At 41.3% G+C, this 24,693-nt stretch overlaps 1 protein-coding gene across 4 annotated transcripts in view; it reads right to left on the reverse strand.

The window, feature by feature from the left end:
• Window positions 1–24,693, reverse strand: part of KLHL3 (kelch like family member 3) — a 276,969-nt gene that overhangs the window by 28,184 nt on the left and 224,092 nt on the right. For all 4 annotated transcript variants that reach the window (XM_059888747.1, XM_059888748.1, XM_059888749.1 and 1 more), the window contains 2 exons: window positions 15,019–15,135; window positions 4,635–4,784 (listed from right to left, as the gene is read on the reverse strand). In XM_059888747.1, the coding sequence (XP_059744730.1) occupies window positions 4,635–4,784; window positions 15,019–15,135 (267 nt within the window). The remainder of the gene's footprint in view (window positions 1–4,634; window positions 4,785–15,018; window positions 15,136–24,693) is intronic.

Genomic DNA, 24,693 nt, shown 5'->3' on the forward strand with positions numbered 1-24,693 from the left:
CACATGCTCAGCAATTAGACCTGCTACCAACATCCGTGTGGGGTTAGTACCATGTCATGGTCAAAAGCAAAGACTTTGAGTTGACCAGACCCATAAAGAACTCTTAGAAGTCAATAATTAGAAAATAATTTTTTAAATGTGAAAAGATTTGAACACAGATTTCACCAAAGAAAACATACAAATGACAAATAAGCACATGAAAAGATGTTTGACATCAATAACTAGAGAAATGTACATTAAAGCCACAGTGAGATGCGACCACATACCTACTAGAATGGCCAATTTGTATTTTTAAAAAAATAGATAATACAAGTATGGTGAGACAATGGAGTAACAAAGACTCACATACATTGCTGCTGGGAAAGCACAATGACACCATCATCTAAACAAATAGTTTAACAATTTCTTAAAAAGTTAAACATATAGTTGCCACTCAGACCAATAATCCTACTCCCAAGAGAATGTATTTACCCAAGAGAAATTAAAATATATGTCCACACAAAGATCTATAAGTGACTGTTCAAAGCAGTTCTATCTGTAAAAGCCAAAAGACCAGACACCAAACGTCCATCAACTGATAAATGGATAAACAAAGTATAATACATTCATACAATGGACTATTCCTTAGAAATAAAAAGGAATGAACTCCTGATACATGAAACAACATGGATGAATCCCAAAAGCATGATGCTAAGAGATATAAGGCAAGATCAAAAAGCTCCATATGGCATAATTACATTTATATGACATTCTAGAAAAGAGAAGACTATAAGGACAGAAATCAGATCAGTAGCCATCAAGAGGTGGGGGTGGGAGAAGGGGCTTGACTACAAAGCACCACAGAGAATTTTTTAGAGTGATTAAAATATTTCATATTTTGATGAAGATGATGGTTATATGACTGTGTATAGTTGTCAAAATTCATCACACTGCATCCCCCCAAAAAAGCAAATTTTACTGTGAATAAATTATTATGCCTCAATAAACCTAAAAGAAAATGATCTGGGATATTGATAATGAGGGAAGCTACACACTGTAGGGGAAGAAGGTACACGGGGAATCTCTACCTTCCCCTCAATTTGGCTATGAATCTAAAAGCGTGCTAAAAATATAAAGTCTTGACTTAAAGAAATAAATGTATTAGAAATGCATCTCTTAATAAGATGAATGAGATATTATAGTGCTGTAATGAAAGAATATCTTGCTGAGAAAGAAAAAGAAAAAAAGAAAGGAAAAATGAAGGGAAGGTGAGAAGAAAGAGTAAACAGAAGCAGGGAAAGAAGGAAAAAGAAAAAAAATAAAAGGAGGAGAAAGAAAAGAATCTTTTTTCACCTGTCACCAAAACCTGACAACCTGTTCCTAGAAGCAGTTTGGCACAAGAATTTGTAATGGAACAGACCTTGTTAAAACCCCAGCTCTATACTTTCTAGCTGTGTAACTGGGCAAGTTACTTAACCTGTCTGAGTAAACTCTGTAAAGTAGGGATATGACTACACTGACCTACTACTGTCACAATTTAATGAGCACAGTCTGTAATCTTCACAGTGACAGCTCCCCTCAGCACACCCCATTCCTCAACCCTGCAGCAGGGATCTTGTTAACATAAGTGCCCACACAGTGGTGACAGGAGTAAGAGTTTGAGAAGCAGGGTGGACAAAACAATCTTACATCATTCAAGGATTAAAGTTGGGGGAACAATGAGGCAAAGAGTAGCCATGCCCTTTTTTTTTTTAAATCCCTTCAACAGATTCAAAGGAAATCATGGTTCCAGTCGCCTGTAGAAGGCTATGTGCCCAGAAATCTAAACATTTCATTGGAAAATAAATGGTTCTCAAGGAGTAGAGGCAACATGGGGACATCTTTGGCTTCCTGAAACAAGGGGTGGACTCTGCTCAACTATACACAAAGTATCTGGGAAGGGGCACAAGGTATGTTGCTGAGGCCGGGGGTCAGGCTGTTTAGTTCAGACCCAGACACAAACTTGGCTTTGATTTTCAAAACTGTTTTTTTGTGGGTGTATGTCGTAACACCCAGATGGGGAGCCTAGAAAAAGGAGAGGTCACTGGCTATGGTTACCACACAAAGAAAATGGGCCAGTGATGCACCACTTATTAGCTCCAGAATACACTCACCGGGAAAACACATCATTACCCTGATACCAGAAAGGATGAGAAACTCAGCTTCCAAAGAGAAAAGTCACAGACAAGCAACAAGGCCAGCTGAAAACCCAGGGTGTAAGAAACAGCCTGCACACAAAACAATACAACAGTGTACCTTAGAATCAGTATTCTTCAGAAACAAAGCTGGTGGAAATTCAGACCATAATCGAAGGTGACATTCAAGTCCATCGGAAAGAGGAAGACTTTTGAATAAAATAACTTTGAGGCAACTGGCTCATGACTTACCATACAAACAAAGCTGAATTCCTACTCTCACTCCTTGCACAAAAACCAATTCTAAGTGCATCAAGCAGAAGATAGATCAATTTGACTACCTATTATTTTTTCAGGATTTCAAAATGTTATAAACAAATTTAGAGACAAACTGAAAACTAAGAAAAAAATATTAAAATACATACAAAGACCTAAACTCTTTTAAAAGCACATCTAAAAACCATTAATAAAAAAAAAAAATACAGTCCAACAAAAAAAAAAAAAATGGGAAAAGGACATGAACAGAGAAGTTCCATGCCCCACCCAAAATAAATGCCAAAAATCCCATGAAACCAAGATTAACCTTACTCACAACTAAAGAAAAGCAAACCAAAACAAGATGCCCTCTTTAAAAGGACATCTGACACGTAAATGTTTAGATATCTAAAACTGGAAATTATTGAAAGGCCCATCAATATAGTTACATATATAACAGTACATAAATATAATTAAATGCTGTACTCCATTACAATTTAAATGCTGGTTTTACCCATACTGATAACACTGAAAGTAGTCTGTGACACTTGGTTGAGTAGACAAAAAGATTTCAATCCGTTAGCAAGAGTCCATTTATCTAAAAGTGTGTGTTTTGATTTATTTGTGAATAAGTGTGCAGAGATATGTCCAGAAGAAAATTCACCAAAGTCATTGTCCCTGGGTGGAGGGGTTTCAGGTGGTTTTTACTTTATTTCCAAATTGCAGTATCCTTTTAATAACCTACAATGAACACATATTTCTATAATAAAGTTATTTTCACTTTGAAAAACATGAAAACATTTCAATGCAATATTCCAACAAAACAAAACACATCAACATGCAGTAAGGCAAATGGTCTATCAGACAGCAGTCCATGCCCTGTAGTTGCCCTTCTAGCCAGCACTGGCAACAGGTGGCAAACAGGTAGGTAAAACTCTCAGGTTTACAAAGGTGGAGCAGGTGCAGGATGGTATGGGTTCAAGAATAGGTTTGGAGGGGGAGAAAAACACAAATCAAAATCAGGTTCTACAACATTAGCTGTGTGGACTTTAGGCAAATTCCTTAATATCTCTGGCCTTCAGCTTCCTCCTTGCTGAACTAGGACAATTACTTCTACCTTCTATGTGATGCCTTCAGTTCACTGCTTGGTGCACAGTAAGTACTCAATAATGCCAGATGCTTCTATTATTATCTGGGACATTCACATTGCAGCCACTATGTTCTCCATGATCTGGTGTCACACAGCAGAATGGAGAGAAGGAGCAGCAAACCTTGGAAAATCCAAACACTGAGTCTCGGACAACATGCTTCTTGAGCCCTGTGAAACCCTTCCTGGAAGCAGCAGGTGAGGAGTAAGGCAAACCGCAAAGGGGAAGGAGAGGGCAAGGCGAGGGTCGACATAACCCCCGAGTTCACCTGCTTGTAATGGATGAGCCAACATGACTCACCCCTCTCCTCCACCCTTCTTCCTGGGTTGGCTGGGACCTCCCCCATAGACTTCGTATGTTAGGATCCTGGAAAGATGATGCAGATGCCAAGCCAGAAAGAACTTTACAGACTATATATTGCAGCATCCTTTTCATTCTGGAGGTGAGGGACCTGAGGACCAGGGAGAGAAGGGGACTCACAGGGAACCAGAGCAGCCAGCACCCAGCATAGACTCTCCATCATGGTCCTCTGCTATGCTCACCCTTCCCTTCCCCTGGCTCCCTCACATGCTTTCATTTCCCCCATTCCTTTCCCCTGCCTTATTACCTGTCAGGCTCCTCAAGGGCCCTTCTCTCCTCTGGCAGCCCTAACTGTCCCTATTGGCTCTGTGATGAGGGGAGAAACCAGACTAGGGCTATTCTGACTCAAAGAATGGCCTAGAGAAAAGATTGCTGTAGCCACCACTAAGTCAAGTTTTGCACAGCCATTCCTCTGCTTCCAAATGAAATAGAGCCCAAACCCTGGTGTGAAACAAGAAAGAGAGAAGAAGACAAGAGCCTGAGTTCTTCTCAAACCTCCCTGGTGACACTGAAAGTTACCTTGACACTCTTAGGAAAGGAAGACCCTGGAAATGAGAGGTGCCGGCAGAATCGAGAAGAACCAGCAGACTCCATCTCCTAGGTGGTAAATACAACTGAGATGCGGGGCAGCCACGGGTGAGGAGAGACTTGGAGACAGGTGTGCAAGGCCATTTTCCCAGGTCACAGTCTCAACTCTTGGTAGTGGGCTGGGACTTACCTTGGGCAGGCTGACTGGAGTCCTGGGCTTGGTCCTTGGGTTTTTAATCAAGAGCCTCTGATCCAGAGGGAGCAGATGGTATTTCATGGCCTCGATGAGGAAGTCTTTACAGGTGTTGTTATTCTTTATCAAAGCTTCTTCTTCAACTGTCTAAAGGTAATAACCCACAGGTGATCCCGGGGCAGAGTTCAGCCCCATTTCCCAAGCCATCTCCCTGGGCTGAGACATTCCTGTGCTCCCACACTCATCCATTCCCACATCGCATTGTTTCAAACCCCAAGACCAAGGTCCAGAGTTCTGGCCTGGTGCCCACCTCCTGCATCTCAAGAGTGCAATGGAGTAAGTGATGAAGCTCTGGCATCAAATCCCAGCTCTACTACTTACCTCCTCTGATCCTCAGTTTCCTCATCTGTAAGATGCAAGGCAGGCATATTAAAGTACCCCACAACCTCACACATTGTATTTTCTTGTAAATGTAAATAATATAAAGACAATTTATTGTCCCTAAGGCTTCTTTCCACATGCCCCCTGATTGGAATGTATTAGGTTGGTGCAAAAGTAATTGCAGTTTTGCACTGCTGAACTTTGCTGTTTGATATTGGAATACATTCTTAGATAAATGTGGTTATGTTATACATCATTTTAATGTGCATTTCTCGCTTTATATTTTCTTTGCTAATGACTAATTACTTGCTATTTATATTTATTTTAGACTATAGAAATGATGTTAGACAAAAACCAAATTTGAGTGATCTGAGATCAAAATGGGTTGTAAAACAGTGGAGACAACTCACAACATCAACAATGCATTTGGCCTAAGAACTGCTAATGAACGTACAGTGCAGTGATTGTTCAAGAAGTTTTACAAAGGAGACAGGAGTCTTGAAGATGAGGAGCACAGTGGCCAGCCATCGGAAGTTGACAACGACCAACTGGGAACCATCATCAAAGCTGATCCTCTTACATCTACATAAGAAGTTGCCGAAGATCTCAATGCCGACCATTCTATGGTTGTTCGGCAAATTGGAAAGGCGACAAAGCTCGATAAGTGAGTGCTTCATGAGCCGACCAAAAATGAAAAAAAAAAAAAAAAATCATTGCTTTGAAGTGTCGTCGTCTCTTATACTATACAATAACAACGAACATCCAATGAATTTCTCAATTGGATTGTGATGTGTGATGAAAAGTGGCTTTTATATAACAACTGGCAACAACCAGCTCAGTGGTTAGACCACAAAGAAACTCCAAAGCACTTCCCAAAGCCAAACTTGCACCAAAAACAGGTCATGGTCACTGTTTGGTAGTCTGCTGCCAGTCTGATCCACTACAGCTTTATGAATCCTGGTGAAACCAGTACATCTGAGAAGTATGCTCAGCAAATCAATGAGATGCACCCAAAAATGCAATGCCTGCAGCCAGCATTGGTCAACAGAAAGGGCCCAATTCTTCTCCACAACAATACTCAATCACAACCACTCACCACACAACCAACACTTTCAAAGTTGAACAAATTGGGCTATGAAGTTTTGCCTCATCCTCCATATTCACCAACTGACTACCACTTCTTCAAGCATCTTGACAACTTTTTGCAGGGAAAACACTTCCACCACCAGCAGGAGGCAGAAAACGCTTTCCAAGAGTTCTTTGAATCCTGAAGCATGGATTTTTATGCTACAGGAATAAACAAACATTTCTCACTGGCAAAAATGTGTTGATGGTAATGGTTTCTATTTTGATTAATAAAGATGTTTTGTCCAGTCACAGGACTTTTTGCCCTCTGCTCCTGGGAACCTCAGGCAGCCACCCCTATGGGCACATGCCTAGGTGCTGTTCCTGCTCCACGCTCCCTCCCTCTGCCTTTTATTTCTCAGCTGCCAAGATCTTGGAAGGTTGACTATTTCCCAGCTAGTTCAGTTGTTCCTTATGTGAAGTTCAGAAGCCCCACCATTCTGGTTACCATCCTGTAGGTACTTTCTGATTTGATCAGTCTTCCCCTTCATATGACTTCTAGAATGAACTCTTGGTAAGATATGTAAGTAATGATCCAGTACAATTTTTGCAAGAATGAATCATGGTTTTCATGACCAAGTATTAGAGAAAAGAGCCTTTTTCTTCTCAGTTTCTACCTGTTATGGCCTGAAGTTGGCTTCTACTTTTTCAAGAATATCACCAGGCATTAACAAACACAAAACTACTTCTCAGAGCAGCTTCATAGAAATTGATTTTTCAAAATTAAATAAGCATCTGGTGGACTGAAAATGTTTTCTACCTGGTATCTTAAAGACATTTTGACTACTGCAAAAGAAATCAATCCCTTCGTGCTGTTTCCTTGTGGATGTCATCATATGCACTGGTTTGTGTAGAGCACAGGCTCGGTGGGGAGGCAGACGTGGATTTTCACCTCGCCTCTTCCACTTACTGCTTGTGACCTTGGACTTTGCCTATTAGGAAAACCAGCTTTGAAGCTCAGCAAAGAAGGGAAATCCATGGAGAACAGTCTATAAAGAGATCAAGCCCTAAGCCTTTGGAGTGGAAGCACTGACTCCAAGATCTTAGACTACCAGAGAACTAACCCTAGGGAGTATCAAATAGTCATGCAAAGGAAACCAATTGAACACAAGCCCCAGCATCACCCAACCACCAGTAGCACCCTGTGCAGGATGCCTCATCTAAACAACAAACAAAACAAAAATATAAGCCCAATCATCAGCAGACAGGATTACCACCTCATTCAGCCTTGCCCATCAGAGGAAAAATAAACAAACAAACAAAAACTCAGGACAAATCTCACCCTATATGAAGCTTACACAAACTACTGGACCAACCTTAGGAGGACAGAAACCAAAAAGAACAAAGAATTCAACCTTGAAGCCTGGGAAAAGGAGACCTCAAACACAATAAGTTTAAAAAAAATGAAAAGGCAGAGAAATACTACACAAAAGAAGGAACAACCTAGAAACACAGAAGTCCAAATAAATGAAGAGGAAATACGCAAACTACCTGAAAAAGAATTCAGAATAATGATAGTAAAGATGATCAAAAACCTTGAAAACAAAATGGAAAAAAAATGCAAGATTCAATTAACAAAGACCTAGAAGAATTAAAGAATAAACATACCAAGACAGACAACACAATTACTGAAGTTAAAAATACTCTAGAAGGAATCAATCGCAGAATATCTGAAGCAGAAGAACAAGTCAGTGAGCTGTAGATAAAATGGCAGAAATAACTTCTGAAGAGCAGAATAAAGTAAAAAGAATGAAAAGAACTGAGAATAGTCTCAGAGACCTCTGGGACAGTATCAAACACACCAACATTCGAGTTATAGGGGTCCCAGAAGAAAAAAAAGAAGAAAAGGTATGAGAAAATTTTGAAAATTTTCCCAACATGGAAAAGGAAATAGTCAATCAAGTCCAAGAGGCACAAAGAGTCCCATACAGGATAAGCCCAAGGAGAAACATGCCAAGACACATACTAATCAAACTAACAAAAACTAAACACAAAGAAAGAATATTAAAAGCAGCAAAGGAAAAGCAACAAGCAACATAAAGGGAAACCCCATACACTTAACAGAAACCCTATACACTTTCAGTAGAAACTCTGCAGGCCCGAAGGGAATGGCAGGATATATTTAAAGTGCTGAAAGAGAAAAATCTACAACCAAGATTGCTGTACCTGGCAAGGATCTCATTCAAAATTGATAGAGAAATAAAAAGCTTTTCAGACAAGCAAACATCAAGAGAATTCAGTACCACCAAACCAGCTTTACAACAAATGTTAAAGGACCTTACATAGTCAAGAAATACAAGAGAAGAAAAAAGATCTACAAAATCAACCCCAAACAATTAAGAAAATGGCAATAGGAACATGTATATCAATAATTACTTTAAATGTAAATGGATTAAATGTTCCAACCAAAAGACACAGACTGGCTGAATGGATACAAAAACAAGACCGATATATATGCTGTCTACAAGAAACCCACTTCAGACCTAAAGACACATATAGACTGAAAGTGAGAGGATGGAAAAATACATTCCATGCAAATGGGAAGCAAAAGAAAGCTGGAGTAGTAATCCTCATATCAGACAAAACAGACCTTAAAATAATGAAGATTACAAGAGATAAGGAAGGACACTACATAACGATCAAGGGATAAATCCAAGAGGAAGACACTGGCAGTAACACAATAATAGTAGGAGACTCTGAACACCCCACTCACACCAATGGACAGATCATCAAAACAGAAAATTAATAAGGAAACTGCTGCTGCTAAGTCACTTCAGTCATGTCCAACTCTGTGCAACCCCATAGACAGCAGCCCACCAGGCTCCCCCATCCCTGGGATTCTCCAGGCAAGAACACTGGAGTGGGTTGCCATTTCCTTCTCCAATGCATGAAAGCGAAAAGTGAAAATGAAGTCGCTCAGTCACATCCGACTCTTAGCGACCCCATGGACTGCAGCCTACCAGGCTCCCCGTCCATGGAATTTTCCAGGCAAGAGTACCAGAGTGGGGTGCCATTGCCTTCTCTGTAATAAGGAAAGACAAGTCTTAAATGATACATTGGAGGAGATGGATCTCACTGATATCTTCAGGACATTCCATCCAAACGCAGAAGAATACTTCTTCTCAAGTGCACATGGAACATTCTCCAGGATAGACCACATCTTGGGTCACAAATCAAACCTCAGTAAATTTAAGAAAATTGAAATTGTACCAGGGATCTTCTCTGACCACAATGCCATGAGACTAGAAATCAATTACCTGAAAAAAAAACTGTAAGAAACACAAACACATGGAGATTAAACAACACATTTCTAAATAACCAACAGGTTACTGAAGAAATAAAAAGGGAAATCAAAAAACTTCTAGAAACAAATGACAATGAAAACACAATTCAAAACCTATGGGATGCAGCAAAAGCAGTTACATGGCAAAAAAAAAAATGAATAATCTGGAAGAAATCAACAGATTCGTAGAAAAGTTCAATCTTTCAAGACTGAACACGGAAGAAATAGAAATTATGAACAACCCAATTACAAGCACTGAAATTGAATCTGCGATGAAAAATCCTCCCAAAAACAAAACCCCAAGACCAAATGGCTTCACAGGAGAATTCTACCAAACATTTAGAGAAAGCTAATGCCTATCCTTCTAAAACTCCTTCAAAAAACTGCAGAGGAAGGAACACTTCCAAACTCATTCTATGAGGCCACCATCACCCTGATACCAAAACCGGACAAAGACAACACACAAAAAAGAAAACAACAGGCCAATATCACTGATGAACATAGATGCAAACATCCTCAACAAAATTTTAGCAAACAGAATTCAGCAACACATCAAAAAGCTCATACACCATGATCAAGTTGGGTTTATTCCAGGAATGCAAGAATTCTTCAATATATGCAAATCAATCAATGTGATACACCATATTAACAAACTGAATGATAAAAAACATTTGATAATCTCAATAGATGCAGAAAAAGCCTTTGACAAAATTCAGCACCCATTTATGATTAAAACTCTTCAAAAAATGGGAATAGAAGGAACCTAGTAAAGGCCATATATGATAAGCCTATAGCAAACATTATTCTCAATGGTGAAAAACTGAAAGCATTCCCCCTAAGATCAGGAACAACACAAGGGTGTCCACTTTCACCACTATTATTCAACATAGTTCTGGAAGTCCTAGCTACAGCAATCAGAGAAGAAAAAGAAATAAAAGGAATCCAAATTGGAAAAAAAGAAGTAAAATTCTCACTGTTTGCAGATGACATGATACTGTACACAGAAAACCCTAAAGATACTATCATAAAATTACTAGAGCTAATCAGTGAATTTAGCAAAGTTGTGGGATACAAAATCGATACACAGAAATCACTTGCATTTCTATATACTAACAATGAAAAATCAGAAAGAGAAATTAAGGAATCAATCCATTCACCATTGCAACGAAAAGAATTAAATATCTGGGAATAAACTTACTGAAGGAGACAAAAGAACTTTACTTAGAAAATGATGACACTAATGAAAGAAATCAAAGATGACATAAACAGATGGAGAGATAGTCCATGTTCTTGGGTAGGAAGAATCAATATTGTGAAAATGACTATACTACCAAATGCAATCTACAGATTCAATGTGATCCCTATCAACTTACCAATGGCATTTTTCACAGAACTAGAAGAAAAAATTTCACAATCCATATGGAAACACAAAAGACCCCAAATAGCCAAAGCAGTCTTGGAAAAGAATGGAGCTGGAGGAATCAATCTTCCTGACTTCAAATTATACTACAAAGCTACAGTCATCAAGACAGTATGGTACTGGCACAAAAACAGAACTATAGACCAATGGAACAAGATAGAAAGCCCAGAAATAAACCCATGCACCTATGGGTACCTTGTTTTTGACCAAGGAGGCAAGAATGTACAATGGGGCAAAGACAGCCTCTTCAGTAAATGGTGTTGGGAAAACTGAACATCTACTTGTAAAAGAATGAAATTAGAACACTTCCTAACACCATACACAAAGATAAACTCAAAATGGATTAAGACCAAAATGTAAGACCAGAAACTATAAAACTCTTAAAGGAAAACAAAGGCGGAACACTTGATGACATAAATCAAAACAAGATCCTCTATGACCCACCTCCTAGAGTAATGGAAATAAAAACAAAAGTAAACAAGTGGGACCTGATTAAACGGAAAAGCTTTTGCACAGCAAAGGAAACTCAGCAAGGTGAAAAGACAACCTTCAGAATGGGAGAAAATAATAGCAAATGAAACAACTGACAAAAGATTAATTTCCAAACTATACAAGCAATTCACACAACTCAATGCCAGAAAAACAACCAACCCAATCAAAAAGTGGGAAAAAGACATAAATAGATATTTCTCCAAAGAAGACAAACAGACGGCTAACAAACACATGAAAAGAGGCTCAACATCGCTCATTATTAGAGAAATGCAAACCAAAACTACAATGAGATATCACCTCACACTGGTCAGAATGGCCATCATCAAAAAGTCTACAAACAATAAATGCTGGAGAGTGTGTGGAGAAAAGGGAACACTCCTGCACTGTTAGTGGGAATGAAAGGACTTAAGCCTAAATATTTCATGCACAAAGCTAAGCATGAACCATGTTGGTATCCCAACTCTCAAATCTCTGCCCTTGGGTATAGGTCAGATTGCTACATGACATGTTTGTAAGGGGTAGTGTGATCCTTGAAGGCTACTTCATGTTTTCTTTGCTGGAGTGTTTGGGAGTTATCGGCAAAGGTCAGTTCCTTTCAGCAGCTGACAGTGATTGAACGTCTCCTGGTTCAGCAGCTCAGTGCTGAACCTCAGGGGAGAAAATGATGATCAAAACAAGGGTTCTGACCATGAGCCCTCAGGTCTGGTCAGAGAATGAGAAGGGCCTTTCCATCTCAACTCTCTCAGCCCTGGAGTGGTCATGCACAGGCCTGACTGAGCCTCTCCTGGGTCCTTACCTGTAACTAGGAATGGGAATGTGGCCAGGGCCATCATCTGCAGAGCAGTGTCAGAAATGCCAGGAAAAGGAGGGTCAGTGAAAACACCTCTGTTACCTCTGGATGCCTCCTTCCCCACAGACAATCCCCAGGAACACTCCCTTTTCTGGGAAGGTTTTTTTTTTGTCCCACTGAGGGCCTAAGGCGAATTGGGACAAATCATAAACATTTAGGGTCAGTTAAAAAAATTTTTAAGGGTGGGAGAGGAAAGCTTGGGAAGAAGGAAAAATGCATGAGTAGCTACTTCTCCCAAAGCACTCATTCAGAGAGTACTTATGTGTACAGAGTTTCAATCTGGGATGATGAAAAAGTTTTAGAAATGGGTATGGTGATGGTTGTAGAGTACAATAAATGCAATTAATGCCACTATACTATACCCTTCAAATGGTTAAAAGGATGAAGTTTATATCATACATATTTTATGACAAGAACAAATTTTTAAATAAGATATACCATGTTATACACTTGGCACAATATTTTTAAATACTTAATGAAAACCTAATAAATGTTAGCTATTTTAAAAAAACCAACCAAAAACAACCAAAAAAAAACACCTCCCCTAGGAATCAATATTGGTACAAGTCTGCCCAGAGCTTTCCTTTCTCTCTTCCTCCATCAGTCATCCTCAGTGGTTAGAACTGTTTGACATTTCAAGGTCAAATGAGTGTTAATGAAATATCTCCTTCCGAAGGTGTTCTGAAAAAAAAACCCTTAAAAAAATAGTCCCACATCACAGATCTCACGCTCATTGTCTCTGTCTTCCTTCTTCTCCAGACCTAAACCTGACCTTGCCCTAATAACCCAGGAACTATTTCCTAAAGTCTTCATTAAGTTTCCCTTGCAGGCACCAGATGGAGGTGGTGAGTATGGGTTCTCTAAGGCCCTTTAGCTTTCTCCAGAACCCAATGCCACGGGCTGCCCTTGGTCCCTGTGCAGGTGAGACTGTGCTGGAGGCCAAGCATCCACCTCTACAGGTGGCTGGGCCCACTCCGTGGGAGGCTTGGTTCCGACACTGGGAGCTGGGGTGGGTTTGGTTCCTCTGCTGAGGGGGCCTCTCCTACAGGAAGAATGTGTGACCACCAGGTGGCAGTGGTACCATCCACAGTGTAAAACGCAGGGCACGTCTGAAGGTTATTGAGTATGCACTCTGGCCCCTGGGCTTCCCTGGTGGCCAAGAAAGTAAAGAATCTGCCTGCAATACAAGAGACCCGGGTTCAATCCCTGTGTTGGGAAGACCCCTGAAGAAGGAAATGGCAACCCACTCCAGTATTCACACCTAGAGTATTCCACAGACAGAGGAAGCTGGCGAGCTACAGTCCACGGGACTGCAAAGAGTCGGACATGACTGAGTGATTGGCTCAACACCCTGAGAAGAGGGCTGAGGTTCAGACATACAGAGAACATTCCACTGACCTCTGAGGCCTGTGGTCAACACTGTCACAAACTGAGGACTTTACAAGGGCTGGTAAGGATACTGTCTCCCACTAGTGCCAACAGCAGCAGTGGTGTGACGAGAGTAGTAGTATCACTGAACGCTGGATATTCGGCTTTACGTGATTTATCTCATTTGATCCTCAAATGATCCTATAAGGGCAGGGGCTCTTTTCACCAGATGAGAAGGCAGAGGCTTAAAAAGGTTGAGGATTTACCCGGCGTCTTATGGCCAAGTGACAGAGCTCTGCCGCTGGATACTGAGCCTCCTCTTATCCTTGCTTTACGCCTGCCATTCCTCCCAGAGACTTCCTGAGAACGGCTGAGCTGGCCTTCTGCCTTGACACTTGTTGTTTATCTATTAAGTTTTATCTTCTGCCTATTTGGAAAACATCTAATGCCACTTATGCTACAAAGTCAGTTGTGTAATGCACAAACAGAACAGAGAGTATTAAAGGTGGCGCCTGCTTAGGGAATGTGGGGTGCTCTGGAGCCAGACAGACATGGATTTGAATCCTGACCCTGCCACCTACCTATTAGCTGGAGACTCTGCGTAAATCCCAACCTCCATAAGCCTCAAAGCCCACATTTGTAAAAAGAGGGTTATAACCTCTGCTCACAGGGTTGTTATAGGATTAAATGAAAAAACATATGGCGCCATGTTTTAGACGAAGCAGTGTGTGCTCACTCAGTCATGTCCGACTCTCTGCGACCCCACGGAATGGGCCCACCAGGCTCCTCTGTCCATGAGGATTCTCCAGGCCAGAATACTGGAGTGGGTAGCCATGCCCTCCCCCAGGGGATCTACCTGACCCAGGGATCGAACCCACATCTCCTGTGTCTCCTACAGTGGCAGGCGGATTCTTTACCACTGAGCCACCTGGCAAGCCCATATATGCAGTATGTAATCCAGGCAGCTGTGAAGAGCTGGCTTTTATGTTCTGAATTAGGCCCCAAGTTGCCTAACATGAAGCAAAAAGGGAACATAGAAACATGAACATAGAAATGCCCCTCCTAGCTGAAGTCCTGTACAACAGCAGCAGCTAACTTCTGTTGAACACATGTTGTCCCTGGGCTCCATGCTAAACACCTGAACTACATACTTACAACTCCTTGGTCCACATAACAACCCCACTGGGCTGTAGTACAATTTCCCTGCTAGAGAAAAAGAAACTGAGACTCCAAGCTAAGAAGTGGGAGAGGAGGAACTAAACCTAAGTGTCTCATTCTCAAACCTATGCTCTTAAACCTTACACTAACACATCCTCACACTGAGGATCAGTGGCTCAGTGCCCTCACTCCACACCAAAGACCCATGAAACTCCTCACCATTCCATACAACCAGTGTTGCCCACTGCTACTCCTAGAGGCCGGGCTGACCAGGGAAGCACTTGATTCTTCACCCAGCACTCACCTGGACGAGGTAATCCCTCGGCAAGAGAGGGAGACGGACATGTTCCATCAGTTTTGCCATGTGCTCTAAACGGGTCTCTTTCTCATAATTGATCCATGAAATCACAGCTTCAAATACCTGTAAGGAAAACCGAAATAGGGAACTTTAGCAAAGAGATAATAACTTTAAAATAGCTTTCAAACAATTTCTTCAACCTTAAAAAAGAAAGAAAAGTTACAAGTCATCCACAAAGGCATTTAACCTAAGGTCTAATATTGAAAATATTAATAAAAACAGAATATATTTACTACCTGATGTCATGTCAGAGAGTGCTCTCTGCCTCCCTCATACACACACACATACACACACACACAAATGTACACTAAGAAAAACCTGCTACCCCAAACATAGAATCATCGAGGTTCACTGCAAAATAAAAATCAATTCCAACAGTTACCCCAGGGTAGAAATGCAGAGCAATAACTCTGAATCAAATTTTACAAAGACTTTCCAAGAGGACCAGAAGCCTTGGGGGCAATGTCTTCATCACAAAAATCCCTCTCTTCATCTATTTCCCATGTTCATTTAATGCAGAACAAAAACTATAAAGATGTCCCCCACAAAAGTTGGTAATAATGGTGAATTTGAAACTGAATGACAGAGAATGGCAAAAATTTCTCCTTGGATTGAACCTTTCCTTTGAGGAGAGATTTCATTTCTATACAAATCAAAACAGGTCTTGGAACCAAAAAGGGGAATCTATGGTTTGAATGTTCGCCTTACTCAAGGTTAAGTTCAGATTCAAAGCCTGCACCACCATACACACAGACAGGCATAAACGTCAGCATTGGTAACATAGCGGGGAAACCACCACTGTTTATGGAAGCTTAATTAACATGGCTTTTTAAGAGGGGAAGGCAGAATTTGGCAATAGCAATCAAAAATTCAAATGTGCGTATCTTTGACCTAGAAATAGAACTTCCAGAGCTCTAGTCAACAAAAATATTTACGCAAGTGGTACAAGAATATGTGTTCCAAGATGTTTGCTGCAGGATTTTTCTAAGAGGATACAGAAACTATCTGAAGTCCACCAGTGGAGAAATTATTAAACTAGTTTTGACACGGGATATTTTCAGCTGTTAAAAACAATAATAACAACAACTAATAATAAGACAAAACGCTTTCTTGTGCCAGAAAGCAAGAAAGTGCTCAAAGATCAAGGGGACACAACAGACAGACCAGAGCGAGCTAGATAGGGCTTTTTCATTGCCAACATTTGGGACAATTCAAACATCTAACAGGATAATGAAGAAATAATTCAGTGCTGACTGGGAAGGGGCCAAAGAAGCTTTTGGTGATAATGGATAGGTTCTATATCTTAATAGAGAGGGAGCTATATAGGCAAGTGCATTTGTCAAAACTAATCAAATCTTACACTTAATATCTATACATCTCACCGTGTGTAAATCATGCTGCTGCTGCTGCTAAGTCACTTCAGTCGTGTCCGACTCTGTGCGACCCCATAGACGGCAGCCCACTAGGCTGCCCCGTCCCTGGGATTCTCCAGGCAAGAACACTGGAGTGGGTTGCCATTTCCTTCTCCAATGCATGAAAGTGAAAAGTGAAAGTGAAGTCACTCAGTCGTGTCTGACTCTTCTCGACCCCATGGTCTGCAGCCCACCAGGCTCCTCCGTCCATGGGATTTTTGAGGCAAGAGTACTGGAGTGGGGTGCCATTGCCTTCTCCGGTGTAAATCATACCTCATTTAAAATATATTTAGTTAAAAGAAAAAGATAGCAATGAATCAAAACCCAAAGAATAAAAAGAATCCATACTTTATGAAAATGTTCTGAAATTAGTGTTGAAGGTTGCACAACTCTGTGAATGTACTAAATATTACTGACTTGTATACTTTAAAAGGATGACTCATGATATATGAACTATATCTCAATAAAGCTGTTGTCATTGCTTCTAAAAAAAAAAAAAAAAAGTATGGGAAGGCTGCTCTTCACAGAAAAGTGCCAGCTAACAAGGTAAAAGCACAGAATTAAAAAAACATCACTTTGCAACCACCAGTATAATAACTGATTCAGTCAGTGTCGACCACAGATGCTGAAAACACTGGGTGAAAAACTGTTGGGAACAAGATATTTACAGTTCTCCAAGTGTCATCTGACAGAATACTTATTAATTACATAGGGAGAGTGGGGGAGATTCAGATTGGTTGATCTGACAGATACCACCTTTAACTAGTGGTCAAAGTTAACACCACTAGTAAACAGGCCAAATTTATATTACACTCCTGAATGTGACTTAATGAGAGGGAAACAGCATTCCCTATGCAGTAGTCTTTCTAAAATGTTAAACCTGAACCTTATAGCAAAGAAACAGACAACTCCATGTGTGGGACACTCTTCAACATAAAGTGTCCTGGATTCTTCAAAACTGTTAGCATTGGGGACTTCCCTGGCCATCCAGGGGACACAGGTTCAATCCCTCGCATAGGAAGACTTCACATGCTGAGGGGCAACGAAGCCAGTGGTCTGTCGCACAACTACAGAGCCCACGTGCCCAGAGCCTGTGGTCCACAAGAGAAGCCACCACAATGGGCAGCCCAAGAACCACAACCAGAGAGCAGCCCCCACTTGCCACAGCTAGAGAAAGCCCAAGTGCAGCAACAAAGACCTAGCACAGTCAAAGATAAACAAACAAACAAAATTTTAATTGCCGTTTAAAAAAGCTGTTAGCATTATGAAAGACACTAAAAATGGAATGGAAGCAGAAGAACCCCTGGAGAAGGAAATGGCAACTCACTCCAGCATTCTTGCCGGGGAAATCCCATGGACAGAGGAGCCTGACGGACTACAGTCCGTGGGGTCTCAAAGAGTCGGTCATGACACCATGCACGCTTAATCTTTTTCTTCAGAGACACAGAACTAAATGCAAAGCATGATCCTTATTTGGTCATGGATTAAAAAGAAACAACCATCAAAGACTTTTTTTGAGACTGTTAGGAAATTTGAATGCTGACTGTATATTAGAAAATATTACTGTGTCAGTGTTACATTTGTTTGGTATGATAATGGTTTTACGGCTCAGAAAGAGAATTTCCTTGTTCTTGGGAAGGGCAAGCTAAAATACTTAAGGGTAAAGTGTCGTGATGTCTACAATTTACTGTCAAAAATAAAAGTTAAATATTCAACAAAATAAAAGATTATAGAGAGAAAGAGAGAAAGCAAATGAAGCACAATGTTAACAAATGGTGAATCTAGGTAAGGAATATATGAATGTTCATTCTTTTCCAACTTTACCATAGGTTTGAAATTTTTCAAAATAAAAAGTGGAAGGCAGAAGAAAAGAATTCCTAAGGGAAAAGGTAAATACTACAGAAAAATTTACAATTTCAAAATTCACAAGTTGAAATGAAAGCTATATCTCCCAGTGTGGGTTAAAAACCTCCAATTTTTCTTATTCTAACTGTGTATTTGTGCGTATTGATATGTTACTAATGCTTTGGCCCTATTTCCTAAACATGTACTTAAGTCAGGCTGAGAATACTCGGATTGGATGAGATATCAGAAAGGAATCCATCAGAAAGAGAAGAGAAGGAAGAGAGGAGAGTGGAATGGAACAGAAGGGAAGGAGCAGTATACATGTGTAGTTTGCTCCCATTTCTATATAAAATAACCTACATGTGTACAAACATAGACACACACGTCATGGAAATCCTCCTTGTCTAGTTCATTTCTAAAAAGTATTAACTCACGGAGCTATGTGTCTCAACCTTATTGCATTATTTTGTAAATACTTGTGTGTTTCTTCAATTAGCCCTTAAGATTCATGAGAACAGGGATCTTGTCTTACTTGTTGGCACATAATATACATTCAAATGTATTTAAAGAATGAATGGACAAAAGAGTTCAGAATGAGCTTGTAAGCAGGCTGGAGCAGGCAGCAGGATTAGGGAAGCAGAGCCAGGCCCTAGAACCAAAGGATGCCAGAGACGCCTGACTTTGCTGGGTTAGGTGACGGACAGCCACACCTGCTCTGCACCTAGGTTGCTCACACTGCCTTCCTCTTCCCTTTACTGGACTGTGATTCCTGCAGGGTGAGAAGGGTATCAGCTCTATCTCTGCACTTCCTGCCACCAAGCACAGTGCCAGGCCCAGAGCACATGGCTGGATGAGAACGCTTTCCTAAAGAATGAACAACAGGGCCTTGAGTAGGTGGGATTCGCTGGTCACACCCTTCCCTGCCAATCAGCATAGTCTTTGCTATAGAAGCTGCAATGCAGGCTGAGTCTAATGAAGTCGATATTTAACCTTATCTTTATTTTTGGCTTGACTTGTCTAACTGGTTCCGCTCAGTTGCACTGTTTACCTACTCAGCTGTGAAAGCCATAGCACTTGGCAGCAACGGTGACCTTCTCCACAGCTAGAGGAGGTCGCATATTTTTTTCATTTAGATGTCATGCTTGGAAAATAAGCAAATGAACTTCCAACTAGCCTATGGGCCTATGATCGTTCCCAACAGCCCCTGCTGTCAAAAGAGTGGCCAAGGCAAAGGGGCAACAAGTAGAAACAGCAGCAGCTCGTGCCCAGCACCACACTCTCCAGGGATACCATAACCACAGACTCTCCTGACAGCCAGTGAGTATACACTCCAGCCCCGTACTGAGTGACTCACCCAAGTCCAGAGCCAGAAAGCAGCAGAGCTAGGTCCACATACTCCCATCTCTAATGCTCAGACTCTTTCCCGTTATTCTCAGTAGCTACCCAGTTGGCAAACCTCAGCCCACAGGCCACATGCACCTGTTTTTGTAAATAAAATTTTCTTGGAACACAGCCACGCTCACTCATTACAAATCATCTACGGCTGCTTTCACACTTTAATAGCAGAGCTGAATTGAGACGCTGTGGCCCACGAAGCCTAAAATATTTACTCTCTGGCCCTTTAAAGGAAAACTGCATAAACCCTTGGTCTGTTAGATCTAAGCAGCAACCCTGTGGTTTCAATCATGGGACAGGGTAATGTCTACTCAGATGAAAAAAAATTTTTTTTTTTGTGGACCCCATGATGAAATAACCAGTTGCCCCCAAGGCACACTTAGTGTTTCACTTTTAGACAAAGAAAGTGAAAGTCACTCAGTCGTGTCCGACTCTTTGCAACCCCAGGGACTATACGGTCCATGGAACTCTCCAGGCCAGAATACTGGAGTGGGTAGCCTTTCCCTTTTCTAGGGGATCTTCCCTATCCAGGGATCGAACCCAGGTCTCCCGCATTGCAGGCGGATTCTTTACCAGCTGAACCACAAGGGAAGTCCACAGTATCATTTCCTCACTGCTTCATGTTTCAGAACCAATTTTTGAGTGCTACAAGGTTGCTACATGGAAAGGAGATGGAGAAAATCGGATTTTATAGTCCTCAGCTCACACCTCCGATGTAAGCACAAGCCTTGGTCAGAAAACACTAGATGACCCAATCCTTCCACTCTGCCCCCTAAGTTATAGAGGGAGCCAAGACAGACATACCTGCATCCTGAGCAAAGAGGGTAGCCCTGGGGCACTCTGCCCCGCTTGATTCATGCTGACGTACAGCAGAGACCAACACAATGTTGTAAAGCAATTATCCTCCAATTAAAAATAAATAAAAGAAAAATAACGTGTTCTGAGAATGAAGAGGGGGACTCAGATTAAAATAGGGCAGGGCAGTGACTTGGCAAGGGGAAAGGTCCAGTTAAGGGTGATTCTCAGCCAAACACGGGATGGGGAAATAAGCAACCTTTGAGAACATCAGGGGAAAACCTAGATTCTTTGGACCTGATTTGCTACTCAAGATTGAGAAGGACTAATTTCAGCAATAACAGCAGGCACAGTGCTGAGCATTTTACATGTATGACCTCATTTAGTCCACCCTAGACTCTGTGACGGAGAAGGCAATGGCACCCTACTCCAGTACTCTTGCCTGGAAAATCCCATGGATGGAGGGGCCTGGTAGCCTGCAGTCATGGGGTCGCTAGGAGTCGGACACGACTGAGTGACTTCACTTTCACTTTTCTCTTTCCTGCATTGGAGAAGGAAATGGCAACCCACTCCAGTGTTACTGCCTGGAGAATCCCAGGGACAGGGGAGCCTGGTGGGTTGCCGTCTCTGGGGTCGCACAGAGTTGGACACAACTGAAGCGACTTAGCAGCAGCAGCAGCAGCAGACTCTGCGAAGGAGGTACCACTGCTCACATTTTATAGATGAGAAAACAGCCTCAGAGAGGCTGGCAACCTGTGCAAGACCCTTCTGCCAGGAAGCAGTGGATCTGAGACATGGACTCACCTCTAATGCCAAAAATTCAGGTTTAACATTATCCAATATAGCATCTCAGAGGCACAATGATTTGAAAAACCTGGGCACACTGTTGAGCTGGAAAACTATGTTTCTAAATCCAAAATCCTAACTGCACCCTCCCTGTCATCCTAGAACATCCCCTGGTACATTTTTCTTTCCTAGGGACTGAGCCAATAGCATTTGCCAAATGCACTGCCATGATTTTAAATCAAGAAGACAGCACTTCCAATGTGAAACACACACACACACACAGAGAATATGATTCAGCCATAAAAAAGAGTGAAATTTGAGACAACATGGATGGATCTAGAGGATATTATGCTTAGTGAAATGTCAGAGAATGACAAATACCATATCATCTCACTTATATATGGAATCTAAAAAACAACAAAGCAAATGAACAAACAAGACAAAACGAAAACAGATTCACAGACAGAGAATAAGCAGATGGTTGTCAGACAGAAGGAGGGTGGAAGGATGGGTAAAACAGGTGAAGGGTATTAAGAGGTGCAAACTTCCAGCTATAAAATAAGTCACGGGGATGCAATATACAGCATAAACAATACAGTCAATAATATTGTAATAAGTGTGTGGGGACAGACAGGTACTAGATTTAACATCATCATTTCATAATGTATTTCAGTGTCAAATTGCTATGATGTACACTTAAAACTAACAAAATATTGTATGTTAACTATATTTTAATAAAAACGTTTTAAACTTAAATAAGATTACTTTTTTAAAAAAGACAAGACAGCATATCCAGACACAAGAGTGATCCTGTCACACTTCTGTGCTCTTTCTCAAATCAAAACTTAACAAGAGGTGTGTTAACTATATTCCCATTCTTGGCCACACACAGCATGGGACACAGCTGGGAGCAGTGATGGATTGGAGCTGGTCCCAATTCAGTGTCTAGTGACATTACCTTGGTGGAAATATTTACACCATGGAAATTAGCAAAGGGATCAGCAAACAAATCAAAGCTCTTGGAATTTTTTATTGGAGAGCCAACTGCTAAACATTTACCAGCATATCACTGGTCTGAAGGCTCCCCAGACTCTAGGAAAACCTCATCTAGTTGCCCTCGTCTCTCAGATAATATCATCATCTTAAGGTTTGACACTGAATAAGCTCTTTCTTATAGTTGCTTCATTTCAGACCCACAAGAGTCCTGTGAAACAGCTAGAGACACTCACAAAAAGAGAACTTGAGGTAAGACAGTGAGAAAGTGGTCTACCCAGTCATGATGTCAGGGCAGCAATCACAACTACTGCTTTCAGTCTGCACTTTCACAGCACCCTGTGCTCACGGTCTGTAGCCGCATATTTATTTGCATGTGTGTCTGACAATATCCGGAGAAGGCAATGGCACCCCACTCTAGTACTCTTGCCTGGAAAATCCCATGGACAGAGGAGCCTGGTAGGCTGCAGTCCATGGGGTCGCTAAGAGTCGGACACCATTGAGCGACTTCACTTTCACTTTTCTCTTTCATGCGTTGGAGAAGGAAATGGCAACCCACTCCAGTGTTCTTGCCTGGAGAATCCCAGGGACGGGGGAGCCTGGTGGGCTGCTGTCTATGGGGTCGCACAGAGTTGGACACGACTGAAGTGACTTAGCTTAGCTTAGCTTAGCTTGACAATATCTGTCTCCCTACATGTAATTGTAAGTTCCATGAGGTTAGGAATCTTGTGTTTATCTGTTCATCAATGTCTCTCCTATGGCTAACGTAGTATCTGTCACACAGAAAGCACTCAAGAAGTATTTCTTGAGAGAATGAATAGGTTAATCAAAGCAGGAATGACTAGGCACGTGGTTCTTTCTCTTCCTCCAACAGCACACCGCCAGAAATCTGAATTCATATAAACAAAAACAATGACAAAACTATAACAATAACAGCACCTTGCCTGGAAATTGTCCTTCATATTTCTACTACTGTCTACAGCCAGCAAAAACACTTCCACTATGATTCACTATACAAAGGATAAGGGAAAGGACTGAAGCACAATGGTTTGACACAAAGGCCTCCAAGCTGACAGACTACTTCAGTTGTACTAATCCTACAAAGGACGGGAACATGACCCAAGGAGGGACAACAACTTCTAGCCAACATGGCATACTGAGCTGACTCAGAAGGAATCTTCCCCTATATAAACACATGAAAAAATGGTAAAAAACCAAAAAATAGATTTGAGCCATACTCAGAAGCAAGAGGTAAATGCTGAGTGCTTTAAATAACAAAGGATTTAAGTCTGGGAGCTGAATGAAAGCTGAGACCAAAATGGCTCACAGGCTTGCAGAATTCCGATATGGGCTTTAATGGTTCAGGACAAGTATCCCATCAGGTTGAATGTGTAGGCCACAGGCTCCTTGAGGACAGTGTAGCCTCAGCTGTAAAACCAGGAATAGATGAACTCCAACCATCTGCTATGGGAAGGTAGAAGGAAGTTCACCATCTCCTATGGCCTGGGGAGTGAAAACTTCATCTTCAAGAAACCAGAACCCAAGGCTCATGTCACATACAGATGCGGGGGTTGAATTAATACTACCCAGGTGGTACAGGGGCTACTCAAGACAAAAATACAAAATCTATTTCCAAACCAGTAAACTTGTTCTAGAAAGGGCACCTTCACAGCCCAGGATAACCCAGACTCCCATGGATATAACATCCTCTGAAGATGGTCTCACCATCAAAAAATACAGATCACTAATAAAATGAAAAGGAAAATCGACAGATGCAATCATCAAAAATTATTTGGGGCAACCAAAGAAAGGTGGCTTCCTTAACGTGTTCCTCAAAATACTAGAAGCCAGAGACATTCTATAGTAAAGAGGTTCTAGGACCCAAAAGAGCCTGGGGAGCACATCATATACAACTACAAATCCCTTTTAGAGATTCATGATCCTCATAATATATAAACGCTCAGACAAGTCCCACAGTTTCTTAACCTGGTTCCTTTGTTTTAGCCACTGTCTCCCAAGTGCATCTCATCTGAACACTTTTTTTTTTACCTAAAACTGTCTCATACCATTATGGTTTTATAGCATGCAGTTGGGTAAATACTAAAGAAGAAAGCCCGAAGAAAGCCCTCACTTCCTAACCTTCTCCACAACTCCTACTCCCCTCCCAGCCTTATCTTCCAGCTCCCCCACCAAAAATCCTTGATTGGCATTACACAAATTATTCTCCCCTCAGTAAGTTATTTCAAACTTCTATGCCTATATTCCTACAGTTCCTTCAACCTGAATGGATTTCCAAAAACCCAACTTTTCATTCTCCAAGTTTTAGTTCAGATATTCCCTTTCCTATAAGGCCTTTCCTACCCCCAAAATCTGCAATAAAATACTCTAGGGTGCT

This window comes from Bos taurus, chromosome 7 (genome assembly GCF_002263795.3).
Source record: "Bos taurus isolate L1 Dominette 01449 registration number 42190680 breed Hereford chromosome 7, ARS-UCD2.0, whole genome shotgun sequence".
Lineage (NCBI taxonomy): Eukaryota > Metazoa > Chordata > Mammalia > Artiodactyla > Bovidae > Bos > Bos taurus.